This window comes from Arachis hypogaea, chromosome 7 (assembly GCF_003086295.3).
Source record: "Arachis hypogaea cultivar Tifrunner chromosome 7, arahy.Tifrunner.gnm2.J5K5, whole genome shotgun sequence".
Classification (NCBI taxonomy): Eukaryota; Viridiplantae; Streptophyta; class Magnoliopsida; order Fabales; family Fabaceae; genus Arachis; species Arachis hypogaea.
The window spans coordinates 80,157,079-80,176,669 of NC_092042.1; the positions used below are offsets into that span (position 1 = coordinate 80,157,079).

A 19,591-nucleotide genomic window follows, 5' to 3' on the forward strand; every position below is an offset into this window, starting at 1 on the left:
TGGTCACGATTATTTAAAAGGGGCCTATAGTCACAGTTTTGGAGATGATCTAAAAGGATTTATGGTTACAGGAGTAACCTAAAAAGGTCTATGTCACAGTTTTTGTGGGAGGCTAAAAAGGTTTATGGTCATGATTTTGAAGAGTGACCTAAAAGGATCTTTGGTCACGATTTTACAAAAGGATGGCCTAAAGCGGGTCTATAGTCACAATTTTAGAGGGTGACCTAAATAGTCTATAGTCACGATTTTAAAGAGTGACCTAAAAGAGTATATGATTACGATTTTACAAAAGTATGACCTAAGAGGTCTATATTCACGGTTTTGGAAAATGACCTATAAATATCTATAGTCACGATTTTGAATACAAAATATAAAAAATATTTAAAAATAATAATTAATTGAATATAAAATAAAATTAAAGAAAAAAGATATTCATTATAAAAATAAAAAATAAAATAAAATTTTATATAATTATGAATAGATCAACTAGTTTAATCTATGATTAATCGGTTGAGCTAATGACCTAATAATTCGGTAATTTGACTGGATTGATTATCGATTCTGTTTTGATAATTATGATAATAACAAATTAAAAATAAAATAAAAAAATAAAAATGATAAAAAATAGAAAAAAATAGAAAGTGCATGTTTGTGTTATTTTGTTATTATTAATTAGCATTGTATCTTGTCAATTTGTATAGGGCATAATTGTCAAAACAAGACCAAAAAGCAACGAAGCGACCGAGTTTTTAAAACCCGGACCGGTTCAAATTGGAAAAAAAACCCGAGCCCCAAACGACGTCGTTGGACGTCCCAGAATTAAAAAAAAAAGAGAACCCTGGCCCTATTCAAGTTCAGAGAGACTTCGTCCCCATTCTCCTTCCTCCTTCACCTTCGTCCTTGGTCTCCTTCCTGCCCCCCTGAACAACAACCCCAGCTCTGTCTCTGTAACCTCGATTCACCGCCACGGCGCCATCGCACGATCACCTTCGTCGCCGCACCTCTCGCCGGATCCACCAGCTCTCCTCCGCCCGCATCTCGCGTCTCCGCCTCCGGCCGCCTGCGTCTCGCTCACTTCTCTGTCTCTGCCTCGCTCGCGTCTCTGTCTCGAGCTCGCTTCCACTGCTCAAGCGCTTACTCGCTCTCATTGCACAAGGCTTCGACGTCTCGAACTTCTTCCCTCAAGTTTCACATCCATCTCTTCCTCTAAATACCACCAATTCAATGCGATTTTGTTGACCTTTATTTGGGAGCCAAAATTTAGAATTAAGATACAGGGACTTTACAAGATGAAATCTGTTCCTTTCTTTCTATAATTGTAATCCATTTTTCCTTGTTTTCTAACTGTATTTCGGTTCAGTATTGTTATGCTTGCCATGTGTTTGGTGAATTTCCTGAGAGAGATGGAAAAGAGTGGAACTTGTTTTCTGTGTTTCCTATTTTCAATTCACAAGATTTACATAATTTTTCTCTTAGATTGCTTATGAAATTGGCTTTAAGCAGTTAGTTTTCTCATATTGTTAATGCTGTACAATTTCCAATCTCTACCATTTTTCACATTGGAGGAAGAAAAACATACGGACGACGTGGTTATAATCCTATCCTAGGCTTTGAAAATGATGTCTACTTCATTGCAGCATACCATATACTTCATTGCAAATTCATCTTCCGGTAGGTTAGTATTTTCTATCCAATATTTTCACCTGTCTGAAGGAGAACTAGGGGGAACACATTTCCTTGATGCTTTGATATCACTCAATTTATTTGTTATTTCGGCAAACTGTTGCTCAACTTTAGTTTTCCAAATTGCAAATTCATCATACTTGCAAATTCACCAACTTTGAGCTACTTTGCATGCTTATTGTGATCATTAATTATTGTAGACGGCAGAGAGGGTAATATTTGCATTGTAGGGTTTATACTTTATACCATGTTTACTGTGCTAAGATCTTATTTGGAGTGAGGTTAGTATTTGTTATATTTGTTATGCTGTTCAAATATTACATTTAGATATATAAAATGTTTACTGTGCTAAGATCCGTGTTGTGCATATTAATTACCTTGACTTTTATTTCATTGCTTTACTTTCAGTTTTCTCCTTCTAATATATACCATATTTCCTCCCATTTTTGTATGAACCGCACGAATATACTGTATAGTGTACTGTTCTCTTAATAAATTATATTTAGGTTGATTGTAGAAAATTCAGGTTAATTATTTGGATATTTGTTCTTTGTCTCGGGCAATATCTCTTTTGATTCAACATTGGTGAGTGAAACTTAAGAAACTTTCTACTTTCTAGTTTCATTCGGAATGAGTTGGAAGACTATACTATGCTATATATTTGTGTATATTTGTAAAATTGCTTGCTGATGCATGTTGTTGAATTCAGCTGATTTCATCTGCCAATAGCATATCTCAGAAATTGTGGCTAATATGATGAAAGCCTTTAGGGAGTGACGAGATTCCTTGATGAAAAGCTTCAATGAAATAGAGGGTATTGAAATATCAGAAGCACAGGTATGCAAACTCAATTATATTATATTACTTACCTTCCCTTTTCCTTTTTACTTCAAATTTAAACTTTCCTTAATTTTAAATCTTTTTCCATGTGATTGATCACAAGTTCTCTTTATAGTGTTAATGTAATTTAAACATGGTGACAAATACATAGATTAGCATAAAAAGGAAGCAAGGGAATTTGCGTATGATATTATCAATGATTTCTCTTTCTCTCTTTTGTTTTTTTATCTAGTCATGCATTCTTTTACAATTTATGTTATTATATTTTATAAATTTTTTGTTATAATTTTTTAATTACTTAAATATTTTTTAATGAAATATAAATATCACTAAAATGTTTATTTCTTTTGCTAGCAAGAAAATGTGATTGAAAAAAATATTATTTTTAATAGAAATATGAGATGAGATAGGTCTCATATATACTTTAGTTATCTAAATGTAATATTTTGATGTTTTTTGTATTTTTTAAGAGATTTTACCAGATATTACATGTAATGGATATAATATAATATATTTTAATTTGTATTGTTTGGACTAAAAATATATCTAGCTTATAATGTGAATTTTATGATTTAGATTACTTAAATTTGTCTTTTTAGGCTTATTTTATGGTTATCATAATTTTGGGATATGATTATGCTTTAAAAAAATAAATCTCATAAAATAAAGTAAACTATAGTCACGGTTTTAAAATAGGGTGACCATAGATAAGCTATGGTCATGCAAAATCGTGACTATAGATTAGATTATGATCACGATATAAAACAGAGATGACCATAGAGTAAGCTCTGGTCACAATTTTAAAATAGGGTGACCATAGATAAGCTATAGTCACAGTTTTATAAAAGGTTGACTATGGAGTAAGCTATAGTTATGGTTTTAAAGTAGAGTGATCATAGATAGCTATGATTATGCTAAAACCGTGATCATAGATTAAGCTATAGCCACGGTTTAAAACAAGAGTGATCATAGAATAAGCTATGATCATGGTTTTAAAATAGGGTGACTATAGATAAGCTAGGGTTTATGGTCACGATTTTACAAAAAAGTGACCACAGAATAAGTTATGATCATGGTTTTAAAGTAGGATGACCATAGATATCTATGGTCACACGAAAACCGTGACTATAGATTAGGTTATGGTCATAGTATAAAATATGGGTGATCATAGAGTAAGCTATGATCATGATTTTAAAATAGGGTGACTGACCATAGATATTGTCACGCTAAAACTGTAACCATAGACTGTAACCATAGATAAAGTTATGGCCTCGGTAAAAAAACGTGGCCTAAAGTGTCAGAATTTAAAAATTGCAACTATGACTATACTAAAAAAACTATGACCATAGATCTATGGCTACAGCAAAATAGGCCAAAGTAAAAAAACCGTGACAATAGTTCAAAAAATTTGACAATGGATCTATGGTCACTTTTTTCACTAGCTATGGTCACTGTTTTTTTTTACTATGACCATAGACCATTTTTTTTGTATTGTTTAATTTGTTGTTAGGGTTTATCAAAAGATTTGATTTGATTTTGATTTGTTTAGTAGTATTTTTAGACGTTTAAAATTTAAATCAAACCTGATCTAATTTAATAAGTTTAAATATGATTTAAATTGGTTATTATATCATTAAAAATTTAATTTTTAATCAAATCTTATCTGAACTAATAGGATTAAATATGATTTAAATTAGTTAGAGTTAGTTTTGGAGTCATATCTTTTATTTAATTTCATATTTTATTGTTTTATTTTATTTTAGAAAGATTTGATCTATTTTTAGGTTGATTAAATAGGGGCTATTTAAGTAAATTTGTAAGACATTTTATGAAGGTAAATAAATTTTATGGGTATATTTATGCACATTTTTCTATGTGTATTCAAGTGAGGCAAGTAATATGCTTTGTTTGTTATACGAAGAAATTGAAAGATTCAAACTAAGATAACTCTTAGTGTTATACTTTTAATTTCATCTCTTTGATCTAGGTTGTTAAGTACATGTTCTTTGAAAGTTTAGTAGAATTTTTTTTTTAATGATCTAGGTTGCTAAGAACAAGGTTTTTAGAAGTCTAAGAGAAAAACAACTATCCAATTATCCCCTTTATTCTTTTATCATTATTTTTCATTTCTGTTGTGTCTTCTATCATTCGTTTTTTTTTTTCTCATCATTTGGTATTAGTTATAGTTACAAGTCGTAAATAAATTCTTATTTATCTACACATTTTAGGATTTTCACTTAACTTCTTTGTTTTATCTTTTATTTCAACAATTTTATTTTAAAGTTATATTCAAAAAAATAAAAAAGTTCAAAAAAAAATTAGGAGAATAAAAGAAAATTGACAATTAAAAAAAGTAACACTAAAAAATCTAGAATTGTTTCACATTACTCTAAGGTATCAATTCAAATTGGATCTTTTTTTTTTTAAACTTAGAAAAGTGTCTATCCTTGTTTGTTTTCTTTGTCACATAATCTAATTCTTTTTCTTGTTAAATTAAAAATTTTATCATTAAGATTATCTTAGTTAGAGTTCTTTTTTCTTAATTTCTGAAGTGCAATTTGTTTAAAGCAATTTAAGAGTGAAAAAAGGCAAGAGTGATGAGTTCAAAAAAGGAAAAAAAGCCACAAATTGAATGTAAACATAAGTGTCCTAATTTAAATGATACACATGAAAAGAGTGGTCTGAAATCTTTATTATTCTTTACAAGTTTCCAAATCAGAATCAATGAGAACTGAAAACGGTAACAGTGATGATCGAAGCATCTCATGAAAAAAAGATTTTCAAGATGTAAATCTCTACCTTTTAAAGAAAGAATGAGTTGGAACTTATACCGAATGGAAAAATAAGATAGAGTTTATTTTTACATGCTGCAATCTTTTAGAGAAAAGGAAGGTTAGATTATTAGAAGCCAAATTTTTTGAGGATATTCATATTTGGTGGAATAGGTTAGAAAGATATAGAAAAAAGTACGAAAAAAAAGCCCAATTTGCATTTGGGAGAAGATAATACTGACTAAAAAAAAAAAAGAAAATCATGAATAACCAGTTTGTGCTACTATCATATTATAAGGAGTTTTTAAAAAGTTTTGTAGATTGAAACAAGGGTCAAAATTTGTAAAGAAATACTACAAGGAATTGTTGAATTGTTGAATTTGATGAGTAAGGTTAATGTTGGAAAAAGGTCCTAAAGTCCTTATGAGGCTATATTTGGATGGATTAGACCAAGATATTGTAGATGAGGTTGAACATCATTATTATGTAACATTAGATGATCTAGTCAATTTGGTCATTAAGGTTGAGAAGCACCAGCAATTTATTGCAACTTGACTTTCGCCTGATTCCAATTATATAAGAATTTATAAAGGAGTAAAGTTTGAGGATAAGACAACATTTAAAATTACAGATTTCAAAAAGAATCATATAAATCAACATGAGAAAAAGAGTTCTTTTAATTCTATCTTTAATTCTTTTTCAAGACCAATAATAAAAAAATTTGTTGAATATGTTATAAATTGAGATATGTATTTAGAAAAATCAAAGATGCAAACGTTTTTAAAAAGGTCCTTGGAATATAAGCAATTTAAAAAATAGAATAAAGTATTAAATTGGTTCTCTACGTTTGGGTGTAGTTCTGTATTGGTCTTTAAGATTTAAAGTGTTCTATTTAAATCCAAAAGAGTTTCATTTATCTTTAATGTAGTCCCACTGCAAGGTCAAAGTTAAATAATTAGTGGAATGTTCTACATGACAGCAATACAAGAATAAAGTCGATAATCTAGAGAACTAGTACAAGCTCCAAAGATACAAAATTAACCGTAGATGCATCAATATATTTATTTATTATTCTCCTTAGTTCTATAGAAAATATTTCATTTAAATTGTAAGAAAAATAATAAATAAATATATTGATGCATCCACAGTTGATTTTGTGCTTTTGGAGCTTGTACTTGTTCTCCATATAATCTTGTTTCTTGTACTGCTGTCATGTAGGATATTCTGTTAATTATTTAACTTTAACTTCAGGGACTACATTGAAGATAAATGAAACTTTTTTAGATTCAAATAGGACACGTTAAACCTTAAGGGCCAAAATAGGATTACGTCTAAACGTAGGGACCAATTTAATACTTTACCCTAAAAAATAAGAGGAAAATGAGACGAGTTTAAGAGAAGAAAAAACTAAGAAAAAGAGTAGATATTTGAGTGAAAAGAGTCAATATTTGATTTAAAGAGAGAATTTTGAGAGAAAGAAAGAGCATAGCAAGAAAAAAATTCGATGAGGGAAAAAAAATTAGGAGCAATAAATATATTTGTGAAAGAGATCTAGAAAATGCCAGTTTAGATAAAGAGTCTTTAATTTTTCATATATCTTACCATGAATTGCTTAGTGTATTTTTATCAGATTTTCAAGGTTTTGCATATTTATTGGTGAATTTTGAAGGCTATGTGGATGAAAAGAAAAAAAAAAAATTGCATACTTTAATGAGTAGTTACATGAACCAAGTCTCAAATACTCAATACATGACAAGGTATTTTATATTTTGCATTTGATAGTGAAAGATTTTGAACAAGAGTCCTGCAAAATGAACCGAGTTTGATTATTTTTCATATAAAATCGTACAAGGTAATAAGAATGCAGCTACTAATAAATTGGTAATAAGGTATGATCTAATCACTAATATTATTCTTATTAGTATTTGGATGTATAAATGTATGATCTAATCACTAATCTTACTCTTAACTTAGTATTTGAATGTATAAAAATATTTTATGCAACTAAATTTGATTTTTGTTCTATTTATGTTGCTTGTGAGAATATTGATCTAAAAGGCTATAATAGAATAAAATAATATTAAATTTGCTATTTATATATTTTTGTTGATCTCATAGACATAGAAGTGTTAAAGGAATTTATCATAATTTCTTATTGTGGACAGAACTAATATGATCGTAACTTTAATTGTATGTCAAAATATTAAAGATTATTCTACATCCATTACTAAGTTGTTTTTCAAAAAGTTGATTATGTGATAACTTTTTATGCTAGTTGTTTAGATAATCATGTCTTGCATGTTAAGAGTGTTTTGGATAAGGAAAAATTTAGGTAACTAATAACATTTTTGAATAATGTGTGAACAATGTGAATTAATAGGATTAAAAGAGTAAATTTAATGAATAGCATTAAATTAGGGTGTAGTGTACTTGTATTTGATTGGTGGTTGTTCATGTTATTCAAAATAATCATTGTTTACCTAACACTCCCCTTTGGATAATTATTTGTGAGATATTGAGCTTTTTTATAACTCTGAAATTTATAACTCTGTTGGTTGTTGGTCGTTATTCTGGTGAATTTTTAATGATTTTAACTATTTTGGATTTAATGTTTTTACTTTTGAGTAATGATGTTACTTTAGAAAGTGAAAATAAGGTTGAAAAGATTAAATTTATACGTGAAGGCTCATAACATAATTAACAAGGACATAGTCACAATTTAGTGAGTAAAGAAGATCCATCAAAATATGGTTTTTGAACCATGAGATTAGGTCTGGATTTATTGGATGAAAAAGAAGTTTCATATTCAAAGAAAAACTACATTTGTTGCTAGAGAAGATAGTCCATTCCAAGTGTTGGAGAATATCAATGACAATACCAACAAGATAAATTTAATTGGTGAGTACTATTGTTTAGCTATAATTGATTGATGTATCTAATTTTTCTCTTTTTGTTATATTTATACATTTGGGAACGAATCTTTTTGAAGAGAAAAAATATGATACGTGCTGAAGAGAATATTTTTGTTATTTTAGAGACAATGTGCAAAATGATAATTGTTTATGAGTTACCTGAAATGTTGGGATTCGTTGTTCACTGAGCTGGTGATCTTCACGGTCTCCGGTCCAATTGTGTGAAAGGTGAGGGGTGACCTGCATAGATACTAACGATCAAATCAGAATGGATTTCCGAGGTAAGGTTAGTGAGAGTAGGTGTGTGGGAGAACCTGCAACTTCCCGTTATACAAGTTTGGCTGTCTATCTAATCTCCCAATTTGTTAGGAGATAAGAAAAATTTGAATTCGAATATCAATTAGTGATGTGTCGATTCAGAGGTGCTGGAATTTTGGGTCTGAGAAGAATGATTTAGGATTAGTAGCCGAGTTATCATTAGGCCGTTGAGGCCAGAATTCGGGTCCACGACAGTGGCCCAAACGCGGGGCGCCTAATCCTAGCCATAGCGCGTTTCCATGGGCCTGGTGCCCATTGTCCTAATAGGTCTGCTAGCACCGAGTGGTCACCTAGAAATTTCTGATCCTAGTAATCGTGCATGCGCCTAACGAGGCATCACGTTAATTGATGTGAATGGACTTATTTAATGCTATTTTGCTGATTTTACCATTTTGCTCCCAAGTTTTTAAACATACATCACTAATTATACTCTCTCATTACTCTACAAACGCAATTCTTTTTTAATCGTATGCCTCTATATATCTGCTTCTCTATAAAGAATGAACAATCTAACAGCTACACATATACTTAATTGGTTTTTCTGACCTTGCATAATCAAACACTTCAATTTTAGAAAGAAATAAAAAAAGAAAATAGTCAAAAAGTTGAAAAATGATCAACAATTATTTATTGGTGATTTATGTTGCTATGGTATGTCTAATAAGATGGCTAAGAACTAATCTCTAATATTGTTATCTTTAAAAACTAATCTCATAGTTCTTATATCCTTTTGCTGTTTTATATCAGAATAAATTGTTATTTAAATTTTAATAGAGTAAAATTATTTTATACAAATAGAAAAAATAATTTTAAAATTATTACTAAGAACAACATTACATAAAAGAAAAAGAAAGCACACTAAAGACCACACAATATAAAAGCTAAATAATCTATATATTATAACTGGTTGATATATATCACACAAGCTGTTACTTGCTACTAACTTATAATTGAATGTGCATTTATAAATCAAAAGGAATTAATCAAAAGCATGCCTTAACTGCACAAACATATGAATTTTACAAATTATATACTTGTTAGAAGACGTTGCACCCTTGATGCCACTTGAAAATTCTTATACCCTTTGCTTTGTAATAAAACAAATTAAATTGTTATTTTAATTGCAATGGAGTAAAATTACAAGTAGAGAAGCATAGCATAACATACCACCGATACATCCCAATTTGATTTGGTAGAAAAGAAATTAGTTCTCACTAATCACTATCACTACCTCAAACAAAAAATTAATTGATGTATCACACGCAAGATTAGCATCACGCAATAGATAAAAACACAATGAAAAGTGAATGGTTTGTTAGGTGGCTGATATAGTGATATGTATTGTATTTGTATATGTATGATGAAGAAAATCTCATGTCTTAAGTTATTTAAGTTGTGATGTTGATGGTTTGATGAACCAAAAGGGATTAAAAGAGGAAGAAAAATGAGTTCTTCTCATTATTGAAGAGAATGAAAAATCCCCTTAAAAAATATTTATTGAGTTATTATACTTTATATACTATATATTCTTTATGTACTTTCACTAAAAAATAATTACAATAGTAAGCCTATTATTGATAAAAAAAATAATCTAGGTAACATACGAGGATATAATGATTGATCTAATCTTAGGATATAAATAATATTTTTGTAGATAGATATATATGGATAAATAAATAGATTCATCACCACCCAGTGTATTTTTCTTGTTTCTTAAGTTCCAAATTCCATTGGTTGATGTAATTTGGTGCATCTCTATTCCTTTCAGATACTTTTTTGTTAGCACATTAGCACCACTCATATCATGTTTGTGATATTCACACGAAATTTCAAATTAAGCATATAGCTTAATATTTTATATATTTTTGTTTCCCTTAAATTTTTCATGCATCATTGCATATTTTGTTTATTTGTTTTCAAGAACTGGACGACAAAAATATGACTATGATCTATGGAGTGAGATACATAATAAGACACTGCTTTGATATAACTTCTTTGGGGACAGAGACATCAAGAGGACCTTACTCCATTGGATCATAATTACTCTGAGGATAAGGTAGGAGAGGTTCTTATTATTTTCACCTACCAGCTATAATATATATATTTTTTGGTGTCTAATTTTGTTGTGTGTCTTTACTAGCTATAAATGTTCATAACAATCTCGCATTCTTGTATTTCAATTTTATTTTTTATATTTCAAAAGGCTAAATTTTTTTTTATATTTTTAAGTGTAAATTAATTTTTTTTCTTTCTCTCTTTTTTCTGTCTTAGAAAGAGAATTTATAAACGCAATATAAAAGAAGAATTAACATCAGCCCCTAAAATGTATGATAGTCACATCTTACATCCCTCATCAACTCCTAATTATTTTCACCATGAACTGTGTATAGAAAACTTTCCAAATTAATCTGATGTTGCATTAAAAGATATGTGATGAAAAATTTTGATTTTCCACAGGACTTTTCAATTTGATAGACTAAGGACTAATTTGTTGTGGATCAAAACTCCGTTTGAAAATCTGTTACTAGCCGATGAGTTATAGCAGACACAAGGTAGAACACTAACTCCCAATACTTATTTAAGCGGACGAATGAGTTGATCGCTCCACCAGTTCAAGTGGGTTATCCGTCATGAATAATTTGTTAGGATTTACATTTGCATTATTGAGCGTCTATGGACCAGGTTGTATTTTCTTTTTCTTTTTCTTTTTCTTTTATTGTGCAATTGTTACTGATCTAAACAAGCAAACGTTACTTTCAGAAAAATATTTTGGATTAATAATACTTTATATAGCATCCGTTCCTAATTCACATGATGCATGTGAATGAAGACTTGGCTTTAATTTGCTTGGATACTTTTCTCTCTTGTTCGTCACCACTACATACAGCACCTGAAAAATGAAGAGCATTCTTTCTAATAAACCATGCTTCACTATTCTTCTTCTTACTGTTTTTGTTGTAGTAGCAATTCATCATGTTGAATGCCGCATTCTCCACACATACACTACTAGTCCTTATGATGAGTTATTAGTCTCTGATGGAGTTGATAATAATAATAATAATAATGAAAGACAAGAGGTTTTTGTTGTTGATGAGTCTTCTTCTGGTGGGAAGTATTGCAAACAAATGTATGGGTTCTTGCCATGTTCCAACAACATTTTTGGTCACTTGTTCCTGATATTGGTGTATGAGTACTTGTTGTTCCATGGTGAATCATACTTGGCTGCTGGTGGTGAACAAATCTTCAAGATTCTTGGACCTGGTGTCTTTGGTGCTAGTGCCTTTGACATTCTTGGTGCTCTTCCTGAGTCTTTAATTCTAGTTGGTATGCAACATCATTCCGAGCCTCTTTTAGTTTCATGATTTTCTCCGTGTTTTCTTCTTAGTTACTCAATAACTTCTTTTTTGAGTAATGCTTGAAAGCTATTTTTTTATGGTCAATATCAACTAATATTTTTTAAATTATTGTGTGTCTTAAATTTTTTAGATCCGAAATCATAAATTCTTAATTTTAGATCTTAACACAATTAGCTAACATTGACTACCTGAACGTTGGTTCTTATATTTTTTCTTAAAGAAATTTTAAAATTGACTAATTTCTTAACACAATTAGTTTATTTATATGCTGTATCTTAATTAGTCTTAGCTAATTTTTTTTTTTCCTTGTTTGTGGAAGTGACTGGACTTTCAAGTGATAAGGAGAGTGCACAAGAGTATGCTTCAACTGGAGTTGGTTTGTTGGCTGGTTCTTCTATCTTGCTTCTCACTGTTGTGTGGGGAACCTGTGTCATCATTGGCAAGCAAAAGTTGAAACTTGACTCTGATTCTGATGCTACAAACTCATCATGTGGAGGGATAAAAGAATCACTTACATGTATATGCATAATATTAATTAACTTAACTCATTTATAGGTTTTCTCTTCTTTATTTTTTATTTTTGAATGTTAAAGTTAGGTGTTGCTTATTCACTTTGATTTATAGGTTATGGAATTACCATGGATGTGGACACAAGAAAGATGGCAAGAAATATGGTTTTCTCAGTGACACCACTGATTATAATGCAGATTACCAATTTGTTCCCAAACTCTTCCACACTGCGCAATGTGACATTAATGATTGCTTTTATTGTAGCTGTCATTTTCCTCATCTCATACTTCATTTACCAGGTTTAATTTCTCATCCAACAATTTCTATTAGTATTTCTAGTTGAATTATCTTAACTAAATTTGTTTAATTTTATTGTATGCAGGTATTCAAACCTCAGATAGAGAAAACAAGACTAGAGTATATAAAACATGATGATTTGATATTAAGAATATTGCAACGTGTTGAAAAGCAAACTCTGCAAAAGATTCTGGCTGAGGATGGCACTCCTAATGTTAATGCCATAAGTGGGTGAGTAAGATTTAATAGAAAGAATTAACTTGATTAAAGCATAGAAATTAAATTCAAAACTTATTTTTCTACACAAACTTGCAGGCTATATCAAGAAATTAGTCAACATGAGGGCAAGGATTTATCAGCATCAGAAGTAAAAGAGTTACTACTCAAGAACAAATTATCAGACACAAACATCAAAGAGGAACAGATAGCAGACATGTTGAAGATTTTTGACAAAAATGGTGACCAAATTATAACCAAGGAAGAATTTGTGAGTGGCTTGACAGAATATATTAACCAAACAAAACATGCTTTGGATAGACAATACCTCCCAAAAGAATCACTCAACAAAGTTTATCAGGTAACAAAAATGTTTAGACTTAGAGTTCTTCTAAATAAAGATAGAATTTTAACATAAAACAAAAATAGACCTATGCATAAATTGCTAGATATATAACCATTTATACGTTTTTATCTAAGAAAATGCAGGATTTTAGTCCATTTAACATTAAAATTAAAACTTGAACAGACATTTATCAAGCCATGGATTGAACATGTGAGGAAAGAAAGAGAATTGAAGGGACATCTTGTATCTCAAGTCTTGAAGCATGTCCAGAGTGAGGATGTGGTTGGCAGGCTCCTTAATGATGATGGCACAGCCGATAAAGCCGCCATTAGAAGGTCAATTACTATTCTCTCCCTCATTTTTATCTGCCAATAACATTCTTTGATACATATTCATGATTTTGAGTAACCAATGTTATGCAACTTGGACAGGCTATTTGAGGAAGTTGATGTCAATGGAGATAACCATGTTTCAAGATCTGAGCTAGAAAGAATAGTGAAAGACATCCATTTTAGTAAGGCTGTCGATGCGGAGGAGGCACTCTCGAAACTTGTTCAAGATCTTGATGTCAATAGAGACAATGAAATCAGTGAGAAAGAATTTGTTGATGGTTTCACAAAATGGATAAACTCAAATTCCAGCCAAGCTGCTAATTCAAAATCTTCATCTCATGGAACTCATCAAGTATTTTCCCTATTCCTTTTTGCTCAAACAACACCTTTTTTTTTTTTACTTTCAAAATTCCACCATTCAATTTAGAATTTAATTTTGATGTACTGTTAGTATAAATAGTTTTACATATACATTCAATATGTAATGCTTCCGTCTGAGTGGTCATTGAAAAGAACAGATATTTTTGTAAAATGTTTTATACTATTATACATCAAAATTAAACTCTTCAATTTAACCAGAAACAAATTGAAAACTTGGTACATTCATAACTTAATAACTGCATACAATCTGATATTTTTGTGGTTTAGACATGGGAAGATGTTGAGAAGGTGATGGAACAAAACCAAAGCAAAGGAGCATCTGCATGGTTGGAGGCTATAGGATATGTGGTGTTGGGAATTACCATGTTGTCCCTTCTTGCAGAGCCACTCATAGCAAGTGTCCAGAACTTCTCTGAAGAAGCAGGACTTTCTTCTTTTTCCATCTCATTTATCTTGGTACCTCTGGCCACAAATTTCAGAGAAGCAACTGCAGCAATCAAAGAAGCTAGTCACAAGAAGAGCAGCAACACTTGTCAAACAATATATGAGGTTAGCAATCTTCCTATTCCATTCTCAACACTTTTTTTGACAAGAGTGATCAATTTTCAATGTTTATCACATATTTATTTGTGGTTTTTTTTTTCAACTTTTCAAAATGACTTTTATAATTTATTAGCGCCTGAATCTCTCGAGTACAACTTTAGTATAATATTAACCGGGTAAAGTATACTTTTTGTCCCTAAAGTTTGACAAAAGTTTCAAAAATACCCTTAAGTTTTATTTTGTTTCAATTTTGTTCCAAAAGTTTTCGATTTGCATCAAATATATCCCCAACGGTTAAATTTTCAAAAAATTTAAGATCAATCTAACAATAATGCATGAAAATGATGTTTGATTTGCTTGTGTTGAGAGTTGGTTTTTATGAAATTGTTGTTGAATTGGTCTTAAATTTTTTTAAAAATTAGCCGTCAAGGATATATTTGATGCAAATGGAAAACTTCTGAGACAAAATTGAAACAAAATAAAACTTAAGAGTATGTTTAAAATTTTTGTCAAACTTCAGGGACAAAAAATATACTTTATTCATATTAAGTCATGTCACCATAGTATCCTTCACTTTCTGTTACATGTTTTCTACTCCAGAATCATCATAGCTCTTAACATCTCATATAAACATACCAAGTATTGAGCTAATTAAACAACCAAGCATTGTAAATAGAGATCAATCTATATTTTTAAGTAGTAGATACTTATATTAGAAATTTGGATGAATGGATGCAGATATATGGAGCAGTGTTCATGAACAACATTCTTGGATTTGTGGTGATATCTATTCTGATATATGTGAGGGACATAACTTGGGAATTCTCAGCAGATGTTCTTGTTGTGGCCATTGTTTGTGCTGTCATGGGGATTGCTGCTAGTTTCCGCACCACTTTCCCTCTTTGGACATCAATCCCTGCATACCTCTTATACCTCATCTCATTGCTCTTTGTTTTTGTTCTCAAAGATATCTTCAACTATATTTAGTGAATCAACTATTAGAATCTAGAGAGTGAGACCAACTAAACTAACCGACTTTGGTTTTGTGAGCAAGTATTATTAAGTGGAATGAATTGTCAAATGTATCACACAATGCATGTTAGATTGCTTTATATGAAAAGACAATCACATAATATCATGTTGTGCAGAGCTAATAAATGTGGCTAAGAATTAGAAAATAGTATTAGATCCTGCAGAGAAATATAATTATAATGATTTTTAACATAAAACTTTACCAATTTTAAACGGTACGATTTAATATGATAAAAAGAAAAGTAAATGATATGATTGAATTCCTTGCAAAATAAGATGCCTAAATAGATTCAAATGATGACCAATGACTGGCTTCAAATGGTGATCTTTTTCGAATTCTTTGTAATAATGTTATTTTATTAGAAAAAAAAAATCAATGCTCCTTCTTATTAGATAGTCAAACAAAAAGGACTATCACATAATAATTTATATCATTGTTACATTAGTTTAATGGTATTTATTTTTTTTTCTTTTTTTTCCCTAAAGTTAGGAGAAAGGCTCGAATCTATGATCTCTAAGTGAGTATGAAAATATTATGTTATTTGAGTTATAACTCGTTAGCAAATGATATTTGTTTCTATATATATTGCAAATGCCTACAAATATAAAGAGAAATCAATATGTGAATTCCTCCTTTCCTTTTTTCTTTCTTTTTCTTTTCTTGTTTTTTTTCTTCAACGACTGTTTATTGTATTATACTATTTAAATTTGTATGTGAATATTTTTTCTGTATATTTTATCTCAAAAAATACTAACAGAATTTATTATTTTTGTTTAATAAAATCAAACCAACAAAAAATAGATTATTAACATTTCACTAGCATTTCTTTTCTATTTTGCATGCATTGACGGCGAAATTGAGTACTTGCAAAATGAAAAAATACTATGTAAAATAGTAAATATTTGTATTTTACTGTAAAGTGGTAAATATAATTTTTTTATTTATTTAAAAAAATTCCACCAATAAAGACGATAGGAAAAAATATAATTTAATCGAATTTGGTAATAAGTAACATCCTACCACTTTTTTATTTAATAATTGGAGAGAAGTGTGAGTTTTACAGTGAAATAGTTCCAAACAAAATTTAACAGGAGGTTAGAGGCGCTGTTCTGACAGACATGCAACCCGCTCCCAGCTTATTGCACTGATAATACGCTCTCTGCGTGCTTGCACCGCACGCATTCTATGGCAGGAACCCATAACTCAATGGTAGATGTATTGAGTTCTTTCTCTCTTTTCCTCTCACTTTCCATTCATATTTTCTCTCTTCCATAACACTCAACTCCCTTAACTTTCTTTTGAAAGTTAAAAATTAAACATCTCCATCAAGCGGTTTCCATCTTTATGAGTATCATTATTACTTTTTTGAGCTTTTAACTTATAAAAAGTAATAATATTAATGTCTGATATAATTTTCAAAATCAAATTGTAACTTTCTAAAAAGCTATTTAAGTGTTTATAAAGAAGTAAAAAAAATGACTTTTTTCATAGTAAAAATTTTTTTTATCACGTTTCTTTTAAAATAAGTCATATTTAACAATGACAACCATTACCATCGTCTCGAAAAATATACAGATACACCAGAATAAGTTATATTTAATAAGAATTTTTTTAATTATAAGTCCGTATTTTATTTTGAATTATTAAATATGGCTATTTTTTTAATTTATAATTAAAAAAATCCTTGAAGAAGTCATGTTTGTTGTGTACTCCTATATATTATTTATAGATCTATATACTATTTAGAGATAATGATAATTGATTAAAATAGATTAAAAACGCGGGATTCAAAAAACTTAAAGGAAATTCACTGGCGGTAAGACGAACTTTATAATTTTATAGAGTTTGTCGGGGTGCGACCTGCAACGAACTTGCTCTAAATAAAAAAAAATCGCATTTGAGGAATTAAAGTTCAAAAATGATGTTTGGTAAAATATGAATTTTTTTATTTTATTTCTGAAAAAAAATCCACCAATCTTAGTAGAATTTTGATATGAATTTAAGAACTAATTTGTTAATGTATTTACCTTGGTTATGTGTGGTGGTTGATTTTATCAGAATCAATCAAATTAATACTTCTTGTTGTTTGAAATATAGCAATGAAATTGTGTACGTGGATCAATTGTAATGTTGACATTAAATGGGCTATTGGATTTTATTGGTTGAAATTGTTGGCACTAATTAGTTGCTGCTGCTACAAAAGGAACATATTTGATATTTTTTTGCATTTTTTTTAAATTTCACTTCTTGAAATGCAATTTCTTCTATTTTTGCATGTTGTCTTTTGAACACTCAGTTACTTGTATTCTTTTCTCTTCACAATAAGTGTTATGAAAAAGCAAAACCTTAAATTCACTATATTATTATTATCGTATGTCTTGATTTATATATAAAATGTTTTGTTGGTCAAGTTGTATATACTTACATCCATCTTGTTATGTATCATATTATTTGTTGATATTATCATTATTTTTTTACATGGATTTTTTTAGGTGATCGTATGTGCCATAATAATTGTCAAAGACTCTGTCCCTTCTAAACTTCTACCGCTTGATCATGCTGTTGCTCTCTGCTGATAGTGTTTTTAGTTTCTATAAATAAATAAGCTTTGTGCTTAAGTACACATATATGATTCAGTGTGTCTTGTCGGAACTAAAATTTTGTTGCTAAAATGATGTGCAATATCTTTAGTTTTTTGTATTATAAAGTGACCACCGTTCACATGAATTTGTTTACCATCTAAGGTTCTCAATTATCTCTTTATTAAAGTTATTATAATTTTTTGGTTTCAGGACATTCTCTTGTCTTGCTTATTATTTAATTTTTGACTTTGTATTTTGATAAGATCATATCATTTTGGTTGATGATATTTCATATAGTATTTTAAATTTGGAGGATATTTTAAAATTTATATTAGATTATAATTATATTTTAGGATGTTTATTTATAATTTATTTATTATTTTATTCTAAAACAGTTTTTTTTATTAGACTACGGTTGGATTGATTAGACCAATAAATCAGTAAATCAGTGACTAGAGCGGTTCAATAACCAATCCGGTTCTTAGAACCTTGACATGGACAAAGACATTGTGTCTAGAGACATGAATTAATGTATTTTGTGTCCATCCTAACAGGAAGGTTATAGAAATACTAACGAGAGATACAACTTATTTTTTATTTTTTTTATTATTCTTCTTAATTTTTTATAATTATATTTTTCTTCTCAATTTTTTTTGAATGAAAAAAATGAGAATAAAGTAGATTTTTATAATTTGTTCTAATTTATCACTAAACAAAATATAAGAATACAAAATTTTGTATCTTTGTCTATTATGTCTTATTCTAAGTGTCTTGTCTTGTCCTATTCTAAAAACAAACACAATTTATATATTATTCTCGGTGTCTTATTTTATTCTCAAAAACAAATGCAGCCTTAGTGAACGCAAAAGTTAATAATTATTGCTTTTTTCTATAAACATAATTTTGAGTATAAAATTATCTTTGCCTTCAGAAGAAAAAAATCAAACCAAAAATTAAAGTTTTCAAGTGTTTTTCCCCTTCCAGCCAAAATAAACATATTCAGAAACCTTCTTTTTTTAGTGATATGAACATAGTTATAAAGAGAAAGTATATGGAGCCAATGGCCTAAGCGTACCATGTGTACAATGAAAGTTTAGAAAGTATTAGAGATATGATTATTAGTGTTACATTGTCTTGTTAGGTTATGTTTTTGGGATGAATGGTTTTATGACGATGTATTAGAATTCTAGATTTAGAAGGTCAAGAATTCGAACCTTAGTGAACCCCAAAATCAGGTTTTTATAACATGAGATGTTTATTATCTCTGGTATCCGGATGACTATTCTGGATAGTATGGATAATGTTCATTTTATTCATAAACCAAAGATTAAAAATTGGAATGGATTGACGAGTCGAACCAATCAGACCGAGAATTAAAAACTTCTACGGTTTGGTCTATAAAAAAACCGCCATTTTAAAAATCGTATGGAAACTGTTGAAGTGGTCAGTTGGATTGAACTGGGATTCGGCC

At 29.6% G+C, this 19,591-nt stretch overlaps 1 protein-coding gene and 1 long non-coding RNA gene across 4 annotated transcripts; one reads left to right on the forward strand and one right to left on the reverse strand.

Moving 5' to 3' along the window:
- Positions 1 to 1,114: 1,114 nt before the first annotated feature.
- On the reverse strand, positions 1,115 to 8,850 carry LOC112703638 (uncharacterized). The gene is made up of 3 exons (XR_011864212.1): positions 8,521 to 8,850; positions 8,366 to 8,446; positions 1,115 to 1,240 (listed from the first exon to the last, which is right to left on the reverse strand). It is a non-coding gene; the product is annotated as an uncharacterized lncRNA (long non-coding RNA).
- LOC112703637 (sodium/calcium exchanger NCL) lies at positions 2,221 to 15,638 on the forward strand. 3 transcript variants are annotated; one of them, XM_072199806.1, is made up of 11 exons: positions 2,221 to 2,520; positions 10,446 to 10,580; positions 10,982 to 11,848; positions 12,200 to 12,397; positions 12,505 to 12,689; positions 12,773 to 12,918; positions 13,003 to 13,264; positions 13,433 to 13,584; positions 13,681 to 13,933; positions 14,230 to 14,511; positions 15,244 to 15,638. In XM_072199806.1, the coding sequence occupies exons 3-11, from the start codon at positions 11,422 to 11,424 to the stop codon at positions 15,490 to 15,492; spliced, it is 2,154 nt and encodes a 717-aa protein (XP_072055907.1). In that variant the 5' UTR covers positions 2,221 to 2,520; positions 10,446 to 10,580; positions 10,982 to 11,421; the 3' UTR covers positions 15,493 to 15,638. The 3 variants fall into 3 exon arrangements, with proteins under 3 accessions (XP_072055907.1, XP_025610974.1, XP_072055908.1); XM_072199807.1 differs by lacking the exons at positions 2,221 to 2,520; positions 10,446 to 10,580 and adding an exon at positions 10,652 to 10,849; XM_025755189.3 differs by lacking the exons at positions 2,221 to 2,520; positions 10,446 to 10,580 and having other exon boundaries at positions 10,587 to 11,848.
- The last annotated feature ends 3,953 nt before the right edge of the window (positions 15,639 to 19,591 follow it).

Bases quoted from the DNA above. Each gene is read 5' to 3' on its own strand.
- LOC112703637 (XM_072199806.1), top strand. From the start codon at position 11,422: ATGAAGAGCATTCTTTCTAATAAACCATGCTTCACTATTCTTCTTCTT. The intron at 11,849-12,199 runs GTATGCAACATC...TGTTTGTGGAAG, and splicing joins TGAGTCTTTAATTCTAGTTG to TGACTGGACTTTCAAGTGAT. The intron at 14,512-15,243 runs GTTAGCAATCTT...GAATGGATGCAG, and splicing joins CTTGTCAAACAATATATGAG to ATATATGGAGCAGTGTTCAT.